This window comes from Hesperophylax consimilis, chromosome 8 (assembly GCF_061612785.1).
Source record: "Hesperophylax consimilis isolate HC1 chromosome 8, BYU_Hcon_1.0, whole genome shotgun sequence".
Lineage (NCBI taxonomy): Eukaryota > Metazoa > Arthropoda > Insecta > Trichoptera > Limnephilidae > Hesperophylax > Hesperophylax consimilis.
This window is the reverse complement of record NC_142843.1, coordinates 37,861,300-37,882,390: the sequence shown is the minus strand read 5'-3', so window position 1 is coordinate 37,882,390 and position 21,091 is coordinate 37,861,300. Positions and strand designations below refer to the sequence as shown.

General features: G+C 34.2%; 1 protein-coding gene across 1 annotated transcript in view; it reads left to right on the top strand.

Moving 5' to 3' along the window:
- Positions 1-20,625, top strand: part of LOC149422012 (tetratricopeptide repeat protein 27) — a 28,252-nt gene extending 7,627 nt beyond the window's left edge. The window contains exons 5-12 of the mRNA XM_089634650.1: positions 11-241; positions 1,987-2,158; positions 11,189-11,264; positions 12,026-12,200; positions 14,245-14,431; positions 16,888-17,063; positions 18,110-18,257; positions 20,268-20,625. Coding sequence (XP_089490776.1) covers positions 11-241; positions 1,987-2,158; positions 11,189-11,264; positions 12,026-12,200; positions 14,245-14,431; positions 16,888-17,063; positions 18,110-18,257; positions 20,268-20,531 — 1,429 coding nt within the window. The 3' untranslated portion in view covers positions 20,532-20,625. The remainder of the gene's footprint in view (positions 1-10; positions 242-1,986; positions 2,159-11,188; positions 11,265-12,025; positions 12,201-14,244; positions 14,432-16,887; positions 17,064-18,109; positions 18,258-20,267) is intronic.
- Positions 20,626-21,091: the final 466 nt, after the last annotated feature.

Sequence of the window (21,091 nt, the reverse complement as noted above, 5' to 3'; positions counted from 1 at the left end):
ATCTTTTTAGTCAATACATCCAGCGCGCCCAGCCCAAGGACGAGCTTGCAGACGAGGAGCTGTTGCCCTTCCTGAATCTGCTGCTGTCCCAAGAGGAGGGCCCCTGGGGCACCCGGATTCACGTCTTCCTAATGAAGTGCAAGATAGAGGCGCGCAACAAGAGGACAGTGGAGAGGTCTATGATGCAGTGCGAGGAAGTGGTCAATAACTTCACCAATCCGGAGCCTCAAGTTACCAGCAGGTATTTGTTGACTTAGCGTAGAAAAGTCCTGTTGTAACTCAACCGTTTGGTATTTCATCTGTCTGTAAATTTGTTTGCGTGTTCCAATTAAGTTTTCGAAATTCTTCAGCATCCACTATATTATTTGAGCAAGCCTTACTTTGTCTAGGTGGCTAATTTTGGCTATGGTTCAGTAAAGATTCTTTTTTCAAATGTGAAATCGTTCTGTTTCTTTGGACTTTCGCATTCACATTTGCATTATACAATATTATGTTGTCTACCTGTCTGAAGAAAGTTTGATAAAAGAATTGCCATTGATAGTGACGTTTCTTTGGATAAATTGTGTAGTTCTTTATTTCAAATAAAAAACTGTAACCTAAAAAATATGGTTCACAATGGTCCATTTTTGTACGATCTTTGCCGCTATTAAATGCTGCATTTCGAAAGGCGGTCCCAGTAGATTGGAAGAACTGTCAAATCGCATACTTTTTCTAAGGCATTTGAAAAGTCTCTTGCTAAACTAACTAACTAACCATCACGCCTTTTTCTCCGCAGGGGTAGGCAGAGAGGACGGACTGCCAAACAACTTGGTCTTGGCACAAACTTCTTGCCTCATTCACATTCATACATGGTCCTATACATACTCTTCTCTTATTCTGACTCTTGACATGGCCCGACTCGAGTATCTGATTCACGTGATCGTGCCATGTCTTCCTCGGGCGTCCCCGACTTCTGCTACCATTCGCATTTGCATCATATACCCTCCTTTCACTCCTTTCTTCGCTCATTCGCTCTACATGCCCAAACTATATCAGCGTCCCTTTCTTAATCTTACTCATTACGCTTACACTCTTGCCTTGCAATCTTTGCGGATCTCCACATTTCTCACACGATCATACATGGTTTTACCACGCATACGCCTCCAACTTTCATCCTTTCTCTGCCAGAGAAGAGACAAGTCTCTTGCCATACGCAAAAAGGGTTGTGGTTTATTAGTAGTTTGTTAGCCCTCGGTGGCTTCCATACCGCACTCGTCCTCACATCTCCCTTGATTCTGGCTACAAATTGAACATATTTAACCTTCCAGTGGGCGCATTGAGAAATTTCCCTTGAGCGGGCGCTTGTCGTAAATTTTACGTCATCAAGTTTTCTCCATGTAAGTGGTGTTTTCTTTATACAAACGTTAGGGAATTTCTTTAAGGATATGAAAAATCATAACAGGCAGTACTTTAAAAAAAAAAATTGACTTTCTTAAAAACGAAGCAACACTCTGAACATGTTAATATTTCAAAACTAAATATTTTATCGACCTATTTAGTCAGAATCAATATTCTCATCCTTACAATTGTTACAAACCACCTCAACTGAAGAATGGTTCTTGCATGTAAAGGACTGGCAACGGCAACACTTCATTGATGCTGAGGATCTTTTCTTATCCAGTGCACATAACCGACAAACACCGCATTTTGGAAAGCTTCTGTTTTCTTCTTCTGTTATCGGTTCAACTGCCCTACCGTAATTCACTTTGAGAAAAGCATTTATATCTTGCGGTAAATGTTTGACATTTGATTTGACTCTAGCATAGCTCGAAGCTCGATGCTTACGACTAAGTCGCAAGAGTGGGGTAAGCGATAAGGCGCGTTTGTCGTAAATTTTACGACAGCGCGCCCGCTGGAAGGTTAAAATGCTTGGATAATTTGGAACAAAGACGGGATAATCGAGCCTAGAATGTTACAATAATTGATAAAATGAATGTATTATTTCAGACTGTCTTACCTGTGGGCCAGTGCCCTCCCTCCGGTTCTCAACTGGCGCTCTCTATTGGCTGATCTTCTTCTGAGCATTGGTCTAGTAAAGGCGGCTTTAGACTTGTACCTGAAACTGCAGCTGTGGGAAGAGGTTATATCCTGCTACACTGTATTGGACCTGCGCCACAAAGTGAGCTATAAATTATTAATAGGTTATCCACTCGAGTCGTAGCGTATTTAAAAAAATGCTCCACACAGGAGGCCCTGAGGAAAATAATTTAGAGGCCTATGCCATACTTGGGGATGCTGCGTGGAGGATTTTTTTAAGGAAAGGAAGGAGAGGAAAATCTGCAAAGGAAAAAGGTATGAGGGGTGAATCCATCTCTTCCACTGCGGTGCAAGGCGATGGGGCGAGATAGTCCTGCTGGAGCTCAAGCAGTCTCAAAACCGGCACGCCACACAGTAGGTGGGCAAGACCTTGGCAACCCTCACCCCGTGAACTCGGGCACCCCTGCTAAGACCCCTGCTAACCATCCTTCCAAATTGATATGTCTGGGCATTCGGTTTAGATTCGGCCGCACTCATTCTCAAAATCATACCTCTGAATATTAATATGGAAGCATATAAACTGCTTACTGTGGTATAAAGCCAACGAATCAAGGTATATTTATATATTTTTTTCTTCTTTTACCATATCCTCTTAAAATATTATATCAGCATTCGAGCCACCAACAGTTTATTGTCGCAATTTATTATGTACCTTCGCTTGCAATACTATCAGCTCTGTTTACTCTAAATGAATAAAATAACTCCATGTACTTATACCACCTACTTAATCGAAATGTAATAATATTATTTTTATTCTTAAATCAATGTTCATTTACTATGTATGTCGCTTATATCATAATTCCTTGTGGAAGCTGTGTTTCGATACAATCCTTATTTACTTACTGCGCATGTACTTATTTACTTCTAAAATAACTTTTGGTTATATATTATTATGTTCCTTCTTTTATTTATTTATTTATTTATTTATTGTTTGTTTGTAAATATTACATAATACAATTAATGAACTTAAAATGTCCAACTAGGCGATTGCCCGTTTTAGGACATTCCAGTATGATAAAGTTTTTACATGTAATATATGGTACATTATAGTGTTGACTATTCTGTTGTTAAAAAAAAAATACATATGTATATTCATATTCTAGAATACTTCCAGTTATATCACGACATATTTTACTATTATTTAGCTGACATAATAACTGAATTAACATAACATAAGCTGAATTAATAGATAAAAACAAGAAAATGAATTTGAAAATGAAACTGAATTGAAGAAATTCTGTTGGTAAGGTAATACAAATGTATATTCATTTTTTTTTTTTTACTATTGTTTAGCTGAAATATTAAACTAAAGAAATATTAATATATAAAACAAGGAAATGAAAAATAACAAAAAATAAAAAATGAAAGTAAAGAAGGAACTTTTCCTTTAAGGAAAAATATCACGAAGAATTGAACAATTTTCGAACTTTCTTTATGTAAAAATACAGTTCCTGTAATGCTAATATAATACCAATATAAGTTAAAATGTAAAGAAGAATGTAAAGAAAAACAAAATTTACAATTTAATTACTGTTTTTTAGCATATTCTCGCATTCAACTCTCCCCAAGACCAGAAGCCAATTGTTTACCTGCATACGCAGAATATTAGTACTCTTTGCCTTCCATGCATCAGGTATGAGATTGAGCAGTTTAGGGCCTAAGTATGAGAATTGTCTCTGTGCTAAAGATGAGGAAGTGGTGGGCGGAACTGTTGGGTTTTTTTTTTGCATGTCTTGTATTATGACAGTGGTTTACGGAAGCTAAGTAGTGCCTCTGTTTTTGAGTATGTAAAATGATTTTCCTCATGTATAATTGTCTTACATCAAGAACACGAAACTCTGCGAACAATGAATCGCTGGGGTACCTGAAAGGTTTTTTCAGTATGACTCTTATAAGCGATTTCTGGGATTTAGCTAAGGGATCGAGTATGGTTTTGGCACAACCTCCCCAACCTAAGGAAGCATAGTCTAGTATGGAATTGCACATTGCAAAGTAAATTCGTTTCAAATCATTTAGACATAGAATATTTCTTATTGCTATAAACAGATGTGTAAGTTTCCTGACCTTTGTGGAAGTAAAGGCTATGTGTTTGTCCCATCTCAGAAATTTATCAATGATAATTCCTAGGTATCTTATATTGTCCACACATTCTAAGGTATTGCATTTACATGTAATAGTGTCGTAACAATGGTGTATTCTAATGTTAATAATTTCTTGTGGTTGACCCGCTTGAGTTGAACTGAAGCAGATGAATTTCGTTTTATCCGAGTTTAGAGTGAGGAGATTACTATCTAGCCACTGTTTAACTTTGTTTATGCCAAATTCAGCTTTAATGCAAGACTCATTCCAGGTTTTGCCTTCGAATAAAAGTACTGTATCGTCAGCAAATGTAATAATGTGGTCTGCAAATGAAGTATTACATAAGTCATTTATATAAACATTAAACAATATGGGACCTAGTGTACTTCCTTGCGGTACGCCATATTTAATATTGGCTGGATCACTTAGAGTACCGTTAATATCCACTCTTTGGCTCCTGTTTTCTAGGTAACTAACAAACCACTTGAAAATTTGACCCTGTATCCCAATTCGCTGTAGTTTATTCAGCAGAATTTTGTGCGAGATAGTGTCGAACGCTTTAGCTAGATCTAAAAAAAGTGCAATGCATTTACTACCTTTATCTAGATTGTTAGAGATGATTTTTGTCAAATTAGCGATGGCGTTTTCAGTGCTTAAACCTTTGCGAAAGCCGAATTGTCTACTAGAAAGGATGTTGTTATTTTCGAGATAAAGGATGAGACGGTTCTTTACAATTTTCTCCATAATTTTAGAGACAGAGTTGAGCAAGGAAACAGGCCGGTAATTATGTATCAGTGATTTGTCCCCACTTTTATGTAGTAAAATGACGATTGACTGTTTTAAATGGTTAGGGAATTTCCCTGAATTAAAGCTTAGATTCGCAATGAACGCAATCGGTATGGCTATGTATACTTTAATGATTTTTAGAAGATTTGATGAAATCTTATCGGGACCACATGCTTTTGATGATTTAAGGTCGTCAATTATCTTCATGACTTCGTAAGTTGAAGTTGTGATTGAGTCTATTTTGTGACCGATCCTAGGGATAGTTAAATTGGCGAGAGCGGTTTCTGATTTCTTACACTTATCGAGAATTTTTTTCGCAAGTGTGTCACCCACAGATGAAAAGTAACTATTTGCAAAGTTTGCCATATCTTTGGGGACTTCAGAGTTTGATGTGTTAATGTATAGCGATTTTATTTCAGAAGATTTATTGATTTTGGATTTGGTTATGTTGCGAAAGGTATCCCAAAAACGTTTTGGATTGCAGTTGTTTTCGTAAATGAGTTTTTTATAATAATTTTCTTTCGCCGATGTAATTAATTTCTTACACAAATTCCTATATTTTTTATAATAACATTGTAATACCAAATTCTCAGGATATATTTTTGCCTTTTCATGAAGATGATTTCTTCTGTGAATCGATTTAACTAGCCCCAGGGTGATCCATGGTGTGAATTTAATTTGTTTATTAGATACGGTTATATTACTTGTGTGTTTTGATATATACTCGTGTAGTTTGATAATAAATTCTTTCATTGCTAAGTCAGTATCTGATTTATCTAGAACATTTAGCCAGTTTTCTGCGCTCAAGTCCTCAATTAACTTGTTGAAATTAGTTTTAGCAACGTATTTAATTTTCGAAGAAGTGGGAGGCTTGTTTTTAAGACAAAGAGATGTTGTATAGTGGTCTGAAATAGTTGAGTGTATAACAAAAGTGTCAATAAAGTTAATATTTTTTACATTGATGTGATCAAGACAGGATTTACTCGAGCCCTGTTCACGAGTAAAGCTGTTAATAGTCTGTGTGAAACCATTTTCCGCGAGTAGACATAGATAATCGATTGATTGACGGTGGTAGTCAGGGATAGTGTTAATGTTTAAATCTCCCATTATAATTTGCTGTTCAAATTTTTTCGCATTGTTTAAAATTTCTTGCAATGAAGAAAGGAAGGGGTCAATATTGATGAAGGAAGGAGATCTGTAAATGGCAAATATGCATATGTTATTATTCAATACTATTTTCATACAGTTTGATTGTGCTAAAGTAATTTCCTCTACATGAGCTTTAATTCCGTCCTTGATGTAGATAACAATTCCACTGGATTTGTTGAGGTTGGTTGTGGTGTGATATTCAGAGTAATTGTGGATTGATTTTACGGTGTAGTATTTATTTAACCAGCATTCGGTTAATATTATAACATCGAAAGATGAATTAAATTGATCAAGAAAAATTGTAAAGTCATCGAGATTTGATATGCTTCTAATATTCTGGTGTATGATTTTTAGACTATATGAGTCCCAGTTATAGTTGTTTAAATTCTCCAGATCTCGAATTATATTCATATTAATGCTAATTACAGAATCATTGTAATTATCCGAAGGTAACTGAAACATAATTATGATTAAATTTACTATGATGTGTGGTGGTGCACCCGTAGTTCTTTTGCGAAAAGTCTGCAAACAAAAAGTTAAAAACGAAAGTGTAAATTACTGTGTTGTTAATCGGTGTTTTATTAATATATTGTATAGTAGAATGTGAGTTCTGATTATTCGAGTATGATGCGTATTTTACTTCGAGATGAAAGTTGAATCCAATAATTATATTAGATGTAAAAGATGTTATAAAAGATGATGGTGTTGGTATGTTTCGTATAGAGCAATCTAAGCAGTTGATGATTATGTAGATATCTGTCATGAAGGCTGCAAATACAAAAAATATGAAAACAATAAAATCAATAAAATGGCCAAATGCAAAGTATGTGCTGATTCTGTAGAGGAGTTGATGCGAAAAAAAAATGCCAAAAAACAATAATTAAATACCATAACATGCGAAAAATGCAAAGAAGAACCAATACTAGGACATATTTATGTAAATTAAGATTTTTTCCAGATTTACATAGATTTGTTGGGAACATAATCTTACAAAGACTCTCGCTGCTTGTGATACGTACATATGAGTTTGATTGAAGCACAGAGAGAGGGAATAGAGAGAGTGCATTATTATGAGATAATGAGAGAATATTATATAACATGAATGATAATGTTGATACATAGTATTCCCACTTAAAATATATTTTAACTGTAAAGTGCATACTATAGTGTATAATGCTTCTGATTGTAATTGTTAGGTGTGATAAAGGACAATAATTAAATTTAGTAACATGTGAAAAATGCAAAAGTATGATTAAAAATGTGCGAATAAAATATGTAAATAAAACAGTAGTAAAGGTTTTTGAGAAATACAAAAACATTATTTTGACAGAGCTCGAGCATTTGTAGTTAATGTAAATTCTGTAAATACAAGTGAATATAATAAAAGTTAGCCAAAATAAAAAGATTATTGAAGAAAATAAGAGCATCATATAGTGAGTAAATAAGATATTACTACTCTGATTCCTACGAGAACATGAAGGAAGAATAATATTTACCCAGTAAACAGATATTTTAAAGAATACTAAAACAGCGTGGTTTTTGTTGCTTAGAGGAAGAGTATGGTTAGAATTTTTAATTGTAAGATTCGCAATTTTTATAATAATTTTGATGTTACTAGGGAAAGCTACTAATGAAAGTAAGAAAGAATTATTTTGATAATATTCAAATATTCAAATAAAAACTTGTAGTGAAAGTATTATTTATGGAGATATATAATTTTTTTTTAGAGAGAGCTAACGAAACGTGAGATACAGTCAAAGGAGGTAAAGTATAATAAAAATGGTGAATGCTGATATAAACAATTTTCACACTGATAATGTTGCTACATGAAAGAACTCCTAAAAAGAGTAGGAATGCATTATTTTCAATTAAAACATTATTATTTATAAAGACAAAGAAATAACTCATGAGAAAACTTGCGATGAATATGATATTATCCGGATTATTTTTGTTTAGCAGTGCAGTAAATGTTGAGGTACTTTTTATCATCTGTCATAGTTGTTGGCGTTTTTCTCGATCAAGATCAGTGATGTTTTTAATCGTAATAATTTTGGATGTATCCGTATGTCTTAGTAGAATGCGCCCCAAAGATGACCAAGAGTATTTATAGTTATTTTCTCTGGCGAATTTTTTAGTTTGGGAGAGTAAGAATTTTCCTTTTTGAGTTAGATGATCTGACACGTAAATCCGTTTTGCTTCTTGAGATAGCCCTAGATCTGCTGTATTGAGTTTGCTTGAACTGGAGGTAGAGGATTTTTTATAGTCTTTGATTTTGAGTAGGAAGTCATCTCGAGATTTAATACTATTGAACGACACTATTACAGACCTGGGATTTTTTTCGGACAGTTTTGGTCCTAGTCTGTACATTTTATTGATTTCAGATTGTAAAGGTATCGAGGTATCTCCGTAATTTATGATTTTTGATATCTTTTTAAGAGTTTCCATAATATTTTCATTGTTTGCTTCAGGGATGCCTCTGATGTCGATATTGCACATCTGTGTAATGTACTCCAGCCGGTCAATTTTGTCGTCCTGATGAGAAGTAGTATTTTCTAATACAGCGTTTTGTTTTTTTAATTCTAGCATATCAGTAATGAACCTTTCTTGCGAGGATTCAATGACAGTTAAACGTTTTTTTAGAAGGTCTTGCTGATCCGCTAAAAATTTAAATGAATCAAGGATTTCTTTGTTTTGTGCGATAATCGAATCATATTTTTGTTCCACAAAATCCATTATTGTTTTTTTGAAATTGTTTAATTCTAAAATAAACTTTTCTGACGTAAGAATGCCGCTTGCGCCATCTATGGTTGATGAAGGAAATTTCTCTGCGTCTGTTGACTGTTGAGTTAGATGTTTGGTAGGTTTGCCGGTAGATGGTTCTTGATCGATTTTTTCATCATAATAATTCATATTTCTGGTCTTTTTTTTAGAAAAAGCTTTAGAGCATTTTTTACATTTCCACTGAGAATTACGAGCACCACGTATGTTTTCACCAATCTCTGCACAAACAAGATGATAGCCATTATCACAGACAACACAAGATATGAATTCGGCTGGACTGTCAATATTTTTGTCGCAAACGATGCACAGTGTATTCATGTTGAAATAAATTGATTTCGCCGTGAATACAATTGATTGAATGATGTTTAATATTGATAGTTTCAACACAGTTTAGGCACTTTTGAATTTTTTAACAGCTAGCTCGTTTTAGTACAGAATGACAGATTTATTTTTATTATTTGGTTTTTTTTTTTGACAGTTAACATGCAGTTTCTTTGTGAAGACAAAAAAACATGAAAAAATAGCACTTCACAAGATATAAATGCACTGATTTGAAGCGCGGTCTTTGATTTCTAATAGTTTAGATCTTTGAGTTTAGTACACTTCAATTTTATGTTGATTTTTATTAAATTATAGCAGACGTAAGAATATGTCAACACTAGACTCAGTAGGTAGGTAACTTATGATCTTATTATTATTATTATCTACTTAATTATCGTATTAATATTTACTTTAATTATTGTCCAGCTAAATTATTTACTTACTTACTTTTTATTATAATATTATCTACTTACCTATCGGTTATTATTTACCTATTTTTTATTTAGTTATTTTTATTTTTTCTTATAATCTATTATTCATACTATCCATGTTGTAATTGTTAGTATGGTTACCCTATGCTTGTGTCTGATAAGCCAGCACAGGTACCTTGTACTTTAGTTAACAGAAGAATATTATTGTTGCCAACTTACTTACTAATGCTTCTTTTGTTGACATTTTGTTTTTATTTTTTCATACATTTGTTACTAAAATTTTGTTTTATTTTTGTCTACCGGTCTCGAAACGTCCGTCTCATAAACTTTTTTTTTTGGTTTAAATTTAATTTAATTTAATGTTGTTATTATTTTAAATTTACATATATGTATTTTTTTAAATGATATTATTGTAAAGCTGCACATCTTGATACAGGAATGCCCTAGTGAGATGTGCAGAGCATGCTTTTTATGTAAAAACTGTTTTTTGAATGAAATAAAAAAAAAAAATAAAAAAAAAATGTATCTATTTTAGTAACAGCTATTGCAGTCTATTTTCATTATCTATACTTTTGTTATCATGCTTTATACATTTTGTTTATTTCTTACTTTGTAAATATGTAAAAACTTTCTTTCTTTTCTTTACCCAATATAATATATTGTAATGGCACTACTCCCCAAATCAAACACGAGAAACGTTTTTCTCTATTGAATTGGGTAGTTACGTTAAAAAGAAAACATTTTTATTGTAATTAGTTTTTTTTTTAAGCTTAACATATTTATGTTTTCATATACAAGAAATATATTTAAAAAAAAATATATATATATTTCACCATCTATCCCATATTTTTAGGTTTTAAAAAAAAATTAAAAACCTTCAATATATAAACCCTTGAATTCCATATTATGTTAATTACGGAAATTGCTCTACTTTGTACTTATTTGGAGAAATCTTGGATATTACTATTTCTGAATGTTGTCTATGGTATACTGGAAATGTCTATTGTCACAGATATTAAAAAAATGCAATATTTTAAATGTAAACAGGCATAAAACTTTTAGAAAACAATTTAACAGATTACACAATACAAAACATTGTCTATAATATTCCATAAGAGGAACATTAGTGACATTTTTTGGTATTCGATACAAGCTTTAAGCTTGTCGCTAGCTTGCTTAAGCAATATATTAGCTGACTGCCGGAAGTACAAAATAAATTCATAAAAATCACATACCTATAGCTACCCAAATTTGGGTAGACATCGTTTAAGGGAATGAGCAGTGCTAACCCAAATTTGCGTAGCTTTCACTCAAGTGGTTTTTCCTTTGAGGATGAAATTTAGCGGACAATAGCAGATCATCCATTAATCGCCAGCAAGACAATGAATTGTTGTACTGACTATTTATCATGCCAGTTCTTTGCAAGGTTAGTCAGAGAGGATAATAAATTACACACATCTATCCTGGCACTCTCCTCGCTTCATTCACATTAATACAACTAATCATACACACTGTTCTGTTATCCTCCCTCGTAATTTAAATAATTGGACGTTCTTATGTTTCAGGCCGCAGAAATAATTCAGCAACAGATTGATATTAAGCCGACGGTGAAACTATATTGCCTGTTGGGTGATGCTACAGGTATGTCCCATAAGATTCAGACAAACTAACAACATCAATTTGTATGTACATTGACATTTCAATGTACATGCAATATACCATAAAATAAAGAAGAACACAAGAAATGCCTTGTGGACGTGTTTCGTGATCCTAATACAAAAATGTATTTAAGAAATTCAAATGGGATGGAGATCTACAATGTCTGGCGAGTATAATTTAAACATAGCGCTGGGTTATTGTGCTAATTCAGAGGTTCCCTAACTTTTTTGCCCCGTAGATCACTTGCCAAATATTTTTTTTTCCGTAGACCCCCTGCCTGCCGAATATTGAATTTTCCTAAAACTATTAACGTCCCATGTGATAATCATTTATTTTTTTCGTAAAAAGATTCCTTTCCCTTGCCTGCCCAACAATCGGGTGGCGATATAGTTGCTCTGTTTTTGCATTGTGCAGACAGGGGCGCCCTTGTGAGGTAAATGAAAATGGAGCAGGATAAGCAACGGGAATTTCTTTCTGTAGCTGGCCCTACTGCACTGCCCCTTAAGTTATTTGTTAGCGCTTATTCCGATCAGTTCTTCTTGTCATATGATATCCGATTCTTCAACATTCCATTTCCACAGTCAAAGTGTCCTCAAACTTAGTTTTGAAGTCTGTGTGAAGTACATCTAAATAGCCATAGCTATTTAGCAGCTAAATGGAACAATTGTTTCTAGTTCTTCTAGTTTCGTTCTATGCAATACACATTTAAATCAGTTAATCCAATATCATTAACTGATTTTCAGATGACGTGGCGCAGTACAAGAAGGCCTGGAATTTCTCAAAGCACCGGAGCAGCCGGGCCCAGAAGCACTGGGGCAACTATCTGTTTGCGCACAAGAAATACGAGGAGTGTCTTCCTCACTACCAAAAGTCTTGCGAGATCAACTCCTTACAAGAATCCGTTTGGCTCAGACTTGGGTAAATAATTTATTTAATTGACTGAGTTTACTGTTCTGTTTTAACTCGACCATTTGGAATTTCATCTGTTGGAGAGTTTGTTTGTTACTTCCGCCGGAGTTCGCATGATCGTGATTCCTGCTATGAGCTGTTAAATCGGAATAATTAATATTATGATACCTACCGGCCTGAAGAATGTTTGAAAAAAGAATTGTTACTGAGATAGAAACATTGGATGAATTGCATAATTCCTTATTTAAATTTAATAAAATCTTAGGTTAAATATTTATGGTTCATAATTTATTAAGTAGGTAGGCATTTACTATAGAATTTATTCATACAACCTATCAAATAGATCAGAATTTATTCATAGAATCTTTGAAACAGATCAGTCAGGTAGGTATGCTGTCCTTGTTCTATCGGTATTACAATGGAAGATGCTCTGAGGAACTAGCGTCATTGATCCCTTCGGCACCGGTGCGTAGTCGGGATACACGCCAAACGCGTGCCCAACATTTGTACACGGTTGACATTTGTCACATGAGAACGGGTCGCTTCTACGATTCGTTCTTAAGTTCAACAGCTCGGCTGTGGAACGAGCTACCGGCCTCTGTGTTTCCTCCCTCCTACAACATGGGACTCTTCAAGACCCATGTTCACTCCTTCCTCTCCACAAAAAGACCCTCCACACAGCATCCCCAAAGATGACATAGGCCCTGAGGGAAATTATTTTCTTCAGGGCCTCCTGTGTGGAGTTAATATAAAAAAAAAAAATAAAAAAAAGTGAAAACGAACTATCTATGCCACAGAAGTAGAAGCCCAATGTTGATCAACTTCAAATTTCATTCTATGAATATTTTGTTCAAAAATGACCATAGAGTAGAACCATGTGAACGGCGTTCACAGTACTGTAACATCTATGGTTACGTATGTCTTTCTCTCATTGTCATTATTGATACCCACTCCATGTTTAAATGTAATCCTAGAAAATATTCCAAAACAACACATTTAATTTTATCAGAACTGTTTATTTATATTTTTCTTTTTTTAATTAGGCTTAAATTTTTTGTCGTTATTTAATTAGTCAGTTATATAAACAATTCCTAACACTGTAAATGTATATAGACTGAAAATGTAAAAAGCATTGCTAGAATACACAGGACTAACTGAAATGTCACCGCAGAACAGGCTCAGCCTAGTGCAGCGATTTATCCAAAAAAAGTATTTCTATCTGTTTATGATGTATACTCGGTTAATAAATAATAAAAAAAATTTAAATGTTCTAAAAATAAATAATTAACCCCAGTAACTGGTAAAATGTGAGAGCAGGCTAGATGATATAGTAACTGAGTGTGTAATAGTAAGATAACCCAATCTGTCAGTGTACAAAGCTTGGAATGAATGAATCGAATTTGACATTTGAATGCTGGCGAATTATAGAGCTTGATTTTGTGCTTTCAACTAGTATAGTGGGTTGAATTTTGTTTATTTTTTATTTATTTTATTTATTTAGTAAAAGATTATACATTTATATACATTATTTAAGAAATGTTTTGACTGCCCAACTAGGAGGATTCCCGTTTTAGGACAGTCAAATTAGAATGAGTATTAACATTTTGATAAGTTGTTTGATAAGTATAGTATTAAAATAATAATGAAATAATAGGTATATGTACTTTTAACTGGTGCCTAAGCCTACTAACATATTTTGTATAAATATGAATAACAAAGAGAAGAAATAGAATAAAATAAAATATCCAATTAAACATAAGATTAACTGCTGCTTGGGTAGCATTCTAATTTAAAAGTACTAGGTAGGTACATATATACACATAATGATAAAGATTAGAACATAAAGGTATCTTTTACATGGTTTATTTTTTGTTTGAGTTTTCGTTGTTGTTTTTGGTTTGTGTTTGATTTCATTTTTTGTGTAGTAAAAGTTCACTCTCCTTTCTACCTAATTGATGAAACCAATTAGTGGTCAATTTAGTACATACTATTTAAATATTGTTCTTTCATAGATATTTCTGATTCAAAATACTATAATATTTTATTTGTACAGTTATGCCGCCCTCACCGTGGAGTGCTGGGAGCTGGCGGCCACCGCCTACAGACGCTACACCTATCTGGAGCCCCACTCCTTCGAGGCGTGGAACAACCTGGCCAAGGTTTACGTCAAACAAGGGAATAAGGAGCGAGCCTACAAAGCACTCAACGAAGCGCTGAAGTTCAATTATGATAATTGGCAGGTATGTCAAAACCTAATTTTTTTCATATTTTGAATGAATGCAAATTTTGGAAGCGGAAATTAACCCACTTCCCGACATATGATCGAGTTGAAACGTGGCAGATAGACTCACTGTAGATGTCAATGCATTCTATCACCTTTTGGTGGCAATCACGCATACACAAGCGGACATATACGCATTTCTCTGAAATTGGATGATATCATAGCAGTTAATATACAAAATAAATGCCTGTCCTACCCAATCGGGATTTTTCAGTTGTGAGCGCAGTTGTCTCCAATCCCTGGGAGGAAGGTTTGATCCTCAGTCAAACCTAAAAAAAAAAAATTTATTACATTTATTGCAATGATATATAACACCCATAGTGGACTAGATCGCCAACCTGGCGGCCATTGCCGTAGGAATTTGAAGCCATCTTGAAAGAGTCAGATTACGGCGGGAATTCAAAATACATGCATTCTATCGTACATTAAGAACATATTTTTATGTAGTATATTATCAGTTATAATATACTACATTATATTATTATTACTATATTATTATATTCATGTAGTATATTATCAGTTATAATATACTACATGAATATACATTAAATAATATTAAATTAATACCAGTATCACATATTTGTGACTTGGGTGTAATATTCGATGAAAACATGTCATTCATTGAACACATCAACTATATATCTAATAAGGCTTTAAAGATGCTTGGCTTCCTTTGCAGAACTTTAACTAATATTAACTTAATTTTAAGTCCATAGATTGTATGAGAACCCTCTATATTTCATTAGTCAGAAATCAATTGGAGTATAATTCACCTATTTGGTCCCCTTTATATAAAGTTCACTCCAATAATATAGAAAGAGTTCAGCACAAATTTCTTAAGTACGTAAATTTTAAGCTCGGAATTCCTATTAATTACATTAATTATGTCAGTTTGATGAATCAATTGCATCTAATAACACTGTCTGACAGGAAAATTATTTCAGACCTAGTTGTGTTACACAGAGTCATTAACAACTTAATTGATAGTCCTGCCATCCTTGCCACTATTAAACTACATGTGCCGACTAGGAATACAAGACAAAATATAACATTTTTCTGTAATACATACTCGACCAACTATCAGACACACTCACTGACCAATAGGATGCATGATCTGGGCAACAAGTATGGGGGCGCTATTGATTTATTTATTGACTCCATATATATAGAATTCAGCATAATCTACACCAACACTTTGTTGAATCCTACAAATTAGAGTAGCGTTGGTAAATTAGTTTTAATGTTTTGTCTTATATGTAGTGTTGTTGTAATTTCTTTTTTTACTTTGTTACTCTTACGTTTTACTAATATTGCTTCATATTTTTTAATATTTTCTTATTATACTTGTAATCACAATTTTACAAGTGTGTATTTTGTACCTTCTTTAAAATGGATTATGTATATCTATTTACTGTCAATATCTCCTGTATAATACATATTCTCCTATGTACACTGCATCATGTATCACTTCTATGTAAAAGCCTTTTTAGGCGTATATATATACATATAAATAAATATTTGTTTAAACATCTTTTTATGAAATATATACTATATTTCTAATTGAATTCTAATTTTCTCTTCTTGTCGCGTCTGTTGGTGCAACCCCATGCTGCACACGCCACAACCATGGTTCAAACAATCCAAAATATTTAATTAAACTTGATAAACTTGCAATCAATTCTTCATTGTACACAAGCAGGCAAATCACGGCTGACCTTTACAAGATGGCGGATCGGCTCTTCAAATCACTACGGGCGCTGCTATACGGGAGGTTGGGTGATTGGCGATCTAGTCTACTATGGGTGTTATATATCTATGATTTATTGATAAAAATAGATGTATTATAGAAAAACAGCTTTGTTTTTTACTGTTTAATTTTTTATTAGTTAAATTTCCCCCAAAACCACAATACATGCTCATAACTCTTACATATTTGTTTTAATTAAATAATATTTAAAAAAAAAAGATACAAAAAATTCCCCAAGTAATAAATTTAATTTCTAAACAGTAATGAAGGTAAATACTAAGGTTATCGCTTTCAAAGGCCATTATCTTTTTTTTTTTTTTTTTACAGTATTACCGCACAAGAGTCCCAACTGCTCCCGTCTGGAGCCAGTGAGACTATGGCATCCCCAATTGGGGTATGTTGTGAGGCTGAGGGTATTGGGGAGGGGAGGGAGATGGGGAAGAGGAAGGTGGGGAAGTACCTGGCTATTCAGATCTGGTCACCAAACACGGCTAAAGCCATTTCAAGCAACGTTTCAATTCTGAATGGTGGTCTTACACCAGGGCGATACTGAGAGTATCTTCCACTCTGTTGATCTATGATTTAAAATGTGCAAAAATGAGAATGCCATTGAAAGTAACATAAAATTTAGCAATGTGCAGGTCATTTGATGTTGTATATTTTTGTAGGTTTGGGATAACATGCTGGTAGTCAGTGTGGACATTGGCCAGTTTGACGATGTTGTCCGAAGTTACCACCGACTCCTGGACCTGCGGAGTAAGCACCTGGACCTGGAGGTCTTGTCTCTGTTGGTCAAAGCTTTAATACAGGACAGTGTTGACCATGACGGAAATCGTGTTAAAAGGTTTGTTATGCCACTTTAATTGGCATTATGTAATGTACTGTAGTGTAAGTTAACCTTTCATCACCTCAGTTCTACAGGGTTCTAACTTCACTTTACCTTCTTCTGAGATAAGAGGTTATAGGGTCAAAGTTTGCTAAGACGATTTCTCATAATCTGTACACCGATTTTTGATTCTGATTTGAGGTTGATTATTTATTATTGTTGATTATGATTATTTTAAAGGAAAATATTAAAATAGGACGTATACTTACCATTTAGGGCATAATAATTCATTGCATAAGGTTCTAACTACATTTCCCCAATGCCATTCCAAGACAGAGCTACATTATAAATAAATATTTTCCTTTAAAATATGTATTATAATAATTACTAAAATACTTTATACAAAACCGAACCTCAAAATCAGAAAATGTGAGAAAATTGTGAGAAATCGTCTTTGCAAACTTTGACAACTAAGAACATGGTAAGGAGAAGTTAGAACCCTATACAACTAAGTTGAAGAACTGCACTAGGCCTAATAAAAACGATTAACTGTCAGATACAAACAAAATGGCAATTGCAAAATGTTCAAAGTGATGTTAGAACCTTGTAAAATAAATGTAAGCTTTAAAAACTTGATGTTAGAACTTCGTCATACAAGTATCTACGGAAATATAACACAGTTGGCTATGAAAGTTATTTTGGTTTTAGAAATGAGCAAAAGAAATGGTTTTGCATTTTTCAGAACCTTGTCCAAATGAGGTGACGCTTTGTGTGGGCCATCTTTAATAATCCAAAAAAAATATAACGTGTTAGCCCTTTGTTCCACGGGTCGGTAAACAATCGACATAAACCTAATGCTGCAAGATTCTGCGCAGAAAATTAAATTCGCTATAGAAAGGTAAACGGTCTGCAGCGCATTGCACTATGGAACTTTTCTGCGCAGGACCTTACAGCATTTATTTTATGTCGATTGCTTATTGACATGTTGGACGGTGGGCTTAGTTTCCAGGCAGATTAAAGCTACTAATAAAGTGATAATGTGTTCATGTCATAATATTTTTCAGGATTACGTCAAAGGTTTTGGAATTGTTTGGACGCATCACTTCGGCACACTCAAATGATGCAGCCGTATGGCAACTCTATGCGGACATCAGTCCTACTTCCTTGCTGAAAGGACAAAGGTTGCTTAAATCTTATAAAGAGATCATTCAGGTAACTATTCTTACTTCATTCAGCTGTGTAACACTATATTAATATAAAACAATATTCAAGAAAGAAATCGTTCAATATTTAATATTGGATGGGAAAAGATACTTCTTAAGATTTTTCACGAAAACGGCGCTATATAAATTAGCCAAATATTATTTATTATTATTATAGAAACACCTTGTACAGATGTGGCTTCCAAACCAATGGTTAATGGGTCTTACAGGCGACTCAATTTGGCTAAGCTTTTGTTATCAATGTTGAGTTAAACGTAAAGCTGAACTGTGTGGAGTGGCATAAGTTGTGATAAGGTTAACACTCAACGGTTGAACCTTTATTGAACCAAACAAATTGAGTGGTCCGTAAGGCCCATTAATTTCAGTTTTCCCTACAACTAACTAAATAAACAAATTTTTTAAACATGGGAAACTTACATTACGTGTAGGGAATGCAATCTCGTTCTCGCGAGATCTCGGCCTTTTTTAGCGAGATTGATCTCGGACCAAAAAAGGGCAAGATCTCGCGAGTTTAACGAGATTGCACTCGAGCATAAAAACGTCTTATTTGAAGCGCGGACTGAGGGCTCGTACGTCAACACGATACGAAGTCGTATCGTGCTACGGAGAGAGACAGAGCTAGTGCTAGACACGGACGGAGTTTCACGGATTCGGACACGGATTCAAACTGAAATTAAATCACTTATAGAGCGTTTGCATCCGCAATACAGTCTGACTAATTCACAAACACAGACAAATTCAGATCTATCTTGGTCGATCGCATCAACATCAGCTGCCACCGCTAATGATATAGCTGAATTTGATGATGACGATAATGATCCGCTTTCATCTCTTTCTGAGACAAGCAAGAGTATTTCATTGCAAGAAGAACTTCAGGAAACATTTACTGCTGCGTTCAAAGAACCTAGAGACAGAAAACTAACTACGAATTCTCTGGAGGCATTAATCAAAAAGGAAATGAATTTATACGAGTCCGGGGGGTCAAAAGGCGAACTTTTACAGTTCGTGGATAACTGCCTGAGATCTGTGGTTCCAACTAGCGTTGAATGCGAAAGGGCCTTCTCAGCGGCTGGTTATCTGGCCAACAAAATAAGAAGCCGTTTAGCAGACGATTCTTCGGACATTTTGTGCTTCTTAAGGAGCTATTTTCAAAATAATTCGTAATAATGGCTTGTGATTTGAACTGAACAAATTTTTCATTTGATTGGTATATTTTGTTAATTAATGTGTAATTTCTAATAGTCTATTCGTGAAAATAAATGTTTATCTTATAATACTTATGGTTTTTATTATTTTTTTCCTAATTTATTAAAATATTGTGATTATTTGCAAAAATAAACACACAAGACTGCCAATCTCGCGAGATCTCGAAATTGCCGAGATCTCGCGGTACTAGATTCATAAACTCGCGGGATCTCGCTTGAGCCTCAATCTCGCGAGATTTGCATTCCCTAATTACGTGTTTCTTCAAACACATCAAACGTGTTTATGTGGCACCATTTTAATTAATAATTAACACTTGGTTTTAACCACTTTTTATTGTTTAGATTCAACTGACATTTTTTGTGAGCGTTTATAAAGTGAAAAAATTTTAAATTAGAAAAATCGTAAAGAACAATTATAATATTATGAAATATAAAATATAAAATCAGAAAACCTTTTGGATAATCCTCTGCTAAATTTGTTTCCATTGTAACCCCCCCACCCTCCCCCTCCCCATTCACTCATCTTTATGTCTGTATTTGTAATTTAGTTTTAAGTAAACCGTGACGTGGTGAGCATAGCTCACGAGACATGTCGGTTGTATCTAAACAATTAAAAGTAGTTAAAACGAAGTGTTTATTATTTTTACTTATATTATGTGGGTTTTACTGTATGTATTATTTTGCTATTCCCTTGATCTAGGTATTTTCTCGTGTAAGCTCTTTTAAGACGTTGATATTTTTTAATTCACTATCATAGAATTGAATGGTTTGTAATTATTTTTTTCTTCTTACAGCTCGACACTTGGGTCACAGATGAGAAACTGTGCGAAGCCGTGATGAACCTCGTAGAGTCGCTCTCCGTCAGCAGTTTGGCCGCACTAGAAGAAAAGGCCGGTTCGGAGGCTACCCAGGAATGGCAACTCCTCTCGTCAGCCCGCCTAACAGCCCAAGCCGTGATCCGTGCCATCACCAACCAGAAATATGAACAGTTTGATGAAAAACTGGCAACATTACAAGATTACTTGCAAAAATTAACAGCAGCATTGGAGAAGCGATGAGGTGTTGCGGAGACCTAAATTTAATTATGTTTTATGTTGACTATGAAACATTATAGTAATTATTGTAATTGAAAATAAAGAATCTTTTTCTTTACGATGTGTGAGTTTTTTTTGTAGAATAAATTATTACTAAACCACACAAGTAGGATAGATAATTAACACAAATATTTGAATTTGGCTAAGTATAGTCCTTAGTATTTCGAATCATTGGTATGCATGGGACAGTATGATCATTTATGAGAAATTATGTATTTATCTATATTGATCAAAATGACAACCTAGTCTCCTTCAACGGAAGCAATCTTCCCAACATACCATCCACTGATATGCTTGGTGTAACTCTAAGTGATCGGAAGCGGGGCGTACTGTATAGTAAAGTAATAGACCCTGTACAAAACGCAAGTGTGCCCCACTGTTGAATTTAGCAGTAACCTCTGGTCTGGAGCCCCAATATACATGAAAATACCCTTGACTCTGCATAAACGGTCGGTCCGTTTGATAGATTCCCCTATCTTAACAAACAGATTGTAATCTTTAGAGCAAAGGCGTCAGGTAGGTAT